The sequence below is a fragment of the Talpa occidentalis genome, unplaced genomic scaffold (assembly GCF_014898055.3).
Source record: "Talpa occidentalis isolate TD23 unplaced genomic scaffold, MPIMG_talOcc4v2.1 talOcc4.3, whole genome shotgun sequence".
Lineage (NCBI taxonomy): Eukaryota > Metazoa > Chordata > Mammalia > Eulipotyphla > Talpidae > Talpa > Talpa occidentalis.
Genome location: NW_023603184.1, coordinates 36,173,679 through 36,179,678, shown reverse-complemented (window position 1 = coordinate 36,179,678; position 6,000 = coordinate 36,173,679). Strand labels below are relative to the sequence as shown.

The 6,000-nt window shown below is 38.9% G+C and overlaps 1 protein-coding gene across 1 annotated transcript; it reads right to left on the bottom strand.

Moving 5' to 3' along the window:
* Positions 1–2,630: 2,630 nt before the first annotated feature.
* Positions 2,631–3,590, bottom strand: LOC119254652 (olfactory receptor 52Z1P-like). Its single transcript, XM_037521753.1, has one exon. It carries the CDS (start codon positions 3,588–3,590, stop codon positions 2,631–2,633), a length of 960 nt encoding a protein of 319 aa, XP_037377650.1.
* Positions 3,591–6,000: the final 2,410 nt, after the last annotated feature.

Sequence of the window (6,000 nt, the reverse complement as noted above, 5' to 3'; positions counted from 1 at the left end):
TTCTCCTCGCCGCCATGTTGCTCCGCCCACTTATCCCCATTTAAATTTTGATGGGGATTGCAATAAATCTGTATGTTGCTTTAGGCAATATAACCACTTTAATGATGCTAATTCTATCAACCCATGAGTATGGAATGCCTTTCCATTTCCTTGTCTCTTCTATTTCTTTCAACAATGTCTTATAATTTGGAGAGTATGGGTCTTTCAATTCTTTGTTTAAATTTATTCCAAGTTATTGAATTCTTTTTGACATGTTTGTAATTGGGATTATTTTCCTGTTTTGGGGTTTTTTTTTTTGCTCTCTTTTATAATATTACAAAATCTCCTCATGTACCCTGGCATGTTTGGATGAAGATATTTTTTAGATATTTAAAAATTGATTTTGATACTTCCCTTCATTGAATAATTAGTAACACTGACCTTAATAATACAGAAAATACATTGTTAATTCTACGAAAAATAGAATTTCATCAGTGATGTATATTTGGCAGCTAAGGAAAATTGCAATCTCCTGACTTATTTTAACAAATACCTGAGCCCTCAACCAAAAAATATTCTTTAAAATTTAGACTGCCAATTTTTTTGTCCTATCATGTTTCAAACTTTCTAGATGTGAAATCATTATTTTTTAATTTCTCCATTGTCAAAATCAAGCATTAAAATATCTTCTTCTTTAAAACAAATGCCATTCAAATATGCTTTCATGCTGGACTCTATTTACTTTCTAATAATCTTTTATTCCTTTTTTAAAAAGTGGGTTTTTTTTTAAAGATTTATTTATTCATTCATACAAGAATCATGGCACAGGCCAGATGTGTAGGAGGGTGAGAGGATTCACCAGAGACAGAGTGGGGAACAGAACAGGTAGACTGACTGAAATACACTGCTGAAGGGAACAGTGGGCGAGGCAGGAGAGGTCTGCCGCACCATGTGGTTATGTCCCCAGGCGGCTGGGATCGAACCCGCGCTGCAGAGGCTGCAGACAGTTTCACAGCACTGCGCTCAACCGCCTGAGCCACCAGGAAGGCCCAATCCTTTATTCCTTGAAGAGTTTTCCTCTGAACCAAAATCTTCTTACTTGTTACAACTTTTGTCGATATTTGATGACTCCCCTTTTATGAAGATCACCCATTCCGAACATTGTGTGGATTATTAACAGCAGGTGAATTGGTTTGGTGAATTGGGTTGTTTAGTGTTCTCTTCTTAAAAAATTACCATCATTGTCAAAATAAAAAAAATAGTAATATTTACCTCAAATGACATATTTAACTTAATTATCAAAAGAAATGAAAAAGTATTAATTTCTTTTTACTAGTTGAAACCCTAATATTAAATAGTTAAATTTCAATCCAGTTTCATATAGTTAGAATAAGATAGTCCAAACAGGATTTCTAACATCAAAGTTTGTTCTTAATTAAAATAGATATCCTTGCTGAAATTAAAGTGACTATAACATATATTACAAGCCAAAGTAATTATCCAACACACATAGAAAGAATACTCTTACCATGAAAAGATTGCCAATGTTCAAGATAATGCCACAAAGTTTATTTTTTGTCTTTCTTTAGGTGTAAGTAAGATCAGATTTCACATTTTCAAAGCATTGTGTTAGGCCTTGGAGGAGAGATTGCAAAAATATTTTTGTGATATTAAGTAATTAAGATACAGCCTGCAGACAATTTTACAGATAATTTGAAACATTCTATGTAAAATTCTGTGTAAATATCCTACTAAATCCTTTATTGCCTTTACTTTTTTCTGCTGGGTATGGAACTTTTTACTTTCTTGGTCCCTCAGAGAAGTCTCTCTTGATATCAGGAAGTCCCACTGATGATTTGGGCCTAAAATAACCAGCATGAGAAAAAAAAGATATTGCATTATCTGTATAGTTTCAGGTGGGTTAATTGTTTTGATTCAATAGTGTCCATTAATTTAATAAGTATATATTGTGACAGAAAATAACTGATTTTAGAGCTCACATTTTAAATTACAAAGTAGTTTCAGGGCCTCCCCTGGTGGTGCAGGTGGTTGAGCGCCACGCTGTGAAGCTGTCTGCCTGCCAGCGAGGGCCCCACATGGCACAGCAGACCTCTCCTGTCGCCCTGGCCGCTCCCCTCAGCAGAGTATTTCAGTCAGTCTGCCTGTTCTGTTCCCCGCTCTGTCTCTGGGGAATCCTCTCACCTCCCGCGCATCTGACCTGTACCCCAGTTCTTGTATAAAATAAATAAATCTTTAAAAAAAAAAAGCAGTTGCAGACAAACCCCCCTACTATATGGTGACTTTATGCTATTGTTCCATCAATTTGCTGCTAGCAGTGGGAGTTTTATATATTTCAGCAGAATTTTAACTCTGTATAAAAAAGTTCAATGACTCATCACTCCCCTTCCCCTACCCTAGACAGGAAATAATAGAATGCTCAGGATAATTGAGTACATCATCAGTTTAAAACATTTTCCTTCAAAATCTTTAATTTTGGAAAACATGCTGGAAACTTTGGAAGATTGCATCCTTTTAAGTGTATCTGAGAGTTCTGTATAAATTTTATTTATTTCTATTCTTCACTGAAAGACAAACTTATGTGTAAATGTGTCTTATTTAGAAATACCCAGTGTTTGGCATTTTTCTTCATTTTAACAACAGGTGCTGATGGGGGAGAAAAACAAAATCACTCGCTCTTGAATCTGTTTGGTTTTTACCCCATAAATGATAGGATTTAGCATCGGGGGGACCACCACATACAGGTTGGCAACTAGGATGTGGATATGGTGAGGGATAGTTTTGCCCCCAAAGCGATGGGCAAAAAATGAAAAGAATGCTGGGGCATAGAACAAAAGTATGACACAGATGTGGGAGCCACATGTGTTAAGGGCCTTGGATCTGGCAGACCAGGACGGTATCTGGAAAACCGTACAAAGGATCATTGCATAGGATGTAATGATGAACACTATATCCAGTCCTGTAGACAGTAGGGCCACAGTCAGGCCGTAAATGATGTTCACTTTGATATTGTCACAAGCCAACCTGGCAATGCCCATGTGCTCACAGTAGGAATGGGGAATGATGTTTTTCCCACAATATATAAGCCGGTATACCAGAAAGATGAATGGAAAGCAGATTAGAAAGCTTCTGACCACAGCTGCTATGCCAATTTTTCCAATGACCGAGGAGGTTAAGATTGTGGTGTATCTCAGTGGGTGGCAGATGGCCACGTAGCGATCAAATGCCATGGCCAGAAGAATAGCAGATTCTGCTACAAAGATGAAATGTATAAAGAACATCTGGGATACACAGCTACCAAAGGATATGTTCATGGAATGGAACCAGAAGATGGCCAGCATCTTCGGGGCTGTAGCTGTGGAGAGCAGGATGTCTGCTAAGGCCAACATGGAAAGGAAGAGGTACATGGGCTCATGGAGACTGCGCTCAGTCATGATCAGGAAGATCAAGAAGATATTTCCTACAATGGCCACAATGTACATAGAACAGATGGGGATGGCAATCCAGATGTGCACATCTTCCAGTCCTGGGATTCCAATAAGGACGTACCACATATCTTGGTAATTAGTGTGATTGTACGAGGAAGAAGCCATCTATGGCCACATATATTTCGAGGACCTTTAATGACCTGGGACCTTTAATGAAAGACCACAGGACTGAGTAAAGATTCAGGAATACTCCCATAGACCTCAGGATGGATGATGTTTGATCAGAATTTCGTTTCCATTATGTCCTCCATGAAAGGACAATGAAATGGGTTAATTAGCTAAAAAATTGTGCTCCAATTCTTTCCTTGGAAGAATTGCATCTGTAACTTAAAAAAATCAGATTACATTTAAAAATTGCTTACTATATGCCATAGTACTTTATATATATATATATAACTTATTACATCTTTACAATATCTTGTTGAAAAAAAACCTTTATAGTAATCTATGACATTGATACTCTTATTATTCCTGTAAATGAAAAAAGAATAATCCCACTGACTTTTAAGCCTCTTGCTTAAAAGTCCCACTTGATTCAAAATCAGGGTAAACTGGAAAGCTCTGATCTTAACCACCATTTACTACTGCTGCTAACAATAAAGTTAGATTAAAAAAAAAGTCATGAAATTTTTCACTGAGCCTATCCCTGAGTAGAGTAGATACTTGTGAAATTGAATGATGTTGCTTACAGAAGAGGGAGGGAACTGAGTTTTGACAAATGAGATTTCAGGCAATATAGTAGATGCATCCTTTTCAACATTGATTTGATGCTAAATCTTTACTAGGCACTAGGAATATGCAGGTGAATTAAATTGATTCCTGGCTTCTAATCAATGCACTTCTTGAATTTGTAGCATGAATACTGAAAAGCTGAGCTATTTTCAATGACATTGGATTCTTAAATGGATATGTTTCTTTTCTTTTCTTTTTTTAAAGATTTATTTATTTATTTATACAAGCACTGGGTACAGTCAGAAGCACGGGAGGGTGAGAGGATTCACCAGAGCCAGAACCGGGAGCAGAACAGGCAGATGGACGAAGTACACTGCTGAGGGGAGCAGCGGGCGGCAGGAGAGGTCTGCGCGCCATGTGGGACCCTCGCCTGGCGGCCGGGGATCGAACCGGTGCTGCAGAGGCTGCGGGCAGCTTCGTAACCCAGGGCTCAACCACTGCACCACCGGGGAGGCCCTTAAATGGATATGTTCAATGTGTTGGATTCTTAAATGGATATGTTCAGCATGTGGTGTAGGAAAAAGTATACTGTTTCACTTGGGTCAGAGTATACCTTCTATTTCCAAATGCCACCACAGCAGCAAAGAATGACTTCACATTATAGAACAGCAGACCACACAACTTAAATGGGAGGGAGGAAATTTATTGAGGACTGTTTTCCATAATTTCCAAAGAAGGTGGATAGAAACAAAGTAGGTATTGGGTGAAAAGACAGGCTAGGAAATACAAGATCAGGGCAGGCTGCATGCACAGCATATGCGTGTGAACCTAAACAGATGTAAGTGTGGATGGAGACACAGACACAAAATAAGTGAATGTCAGGTGGTTCCCAAGCTTCCTCAGTTCCCATTCTCCAATAAGAGTAGTGTGGGGTAAATGGAAGTGACAGTTTTTTCTGCCCTCCCGCCATTAGCATCAATGACTGACGCCCGTGGTCTTACACTTGGGTCTGATGGTGGATGCCTGGAGTATGGCGAGTACATGCGTGAGTGGGCACACCTGAGCCTAGAGACAAGCCTATGAGGGCAGTGGCAGGAGACCATGGGGCAGAAAGCAGTAGAGATCAGCAGAGAGACCACGAGAGGGCGCCAGGGAGCCGAGAGAGAGTGAAGTTCGCCAGGGCCTGGAAGCCTGCCAGCCCCCTGACCTCCCTGCCTGCTCTGGACCTGGTTGCCTCACCCCAAAAGGTATGGAAAGATCGTTAAAAGCCTGAAAAAGCCACTGAGGGCTCCAGGGCTCTCCTTTACCTGTCTCCCAAATCAATAGAGAACCGGCCCTATGCCTTGCTGGCACTACAGCTAGATAAAGTTCTTATTTACTGACTTATGCAATTACTATCTCTTCATCCCTTAATCCACTCCAGTTCAGTAAACCTGCCATTTATACAGTTTAGTTTTACTTCATTTACTTTTATCTTTGTTGTGCTGAGTATCGGAACTCTCATTTTATATGAGTAAACTGTTTGGAGCAGGTTTTTTGAGTTACAGTTTAGAACGGTCAGCCCATTTAGGTCTTAAGTTGGCATGTGATTCTTTAAAAATAATATAATAAAATATCGAGATGCTTAAGTCTATGTATCTATTATAACTACATAAACTGATTGTTTCACTATTAAACATGTAACTGAAATTAATTGTGCAGTGTATTATCCATCAGAAGAGGTGTGAACCTATACCCTTAAATTATAAGCAATAAAATCAATACAATTTTTAAAAATGTGTAGGTTTTCTTTCAACTGTATTGGTGATCTTTTGAGACACCATCTGTTATTCTTTTAGTTGGT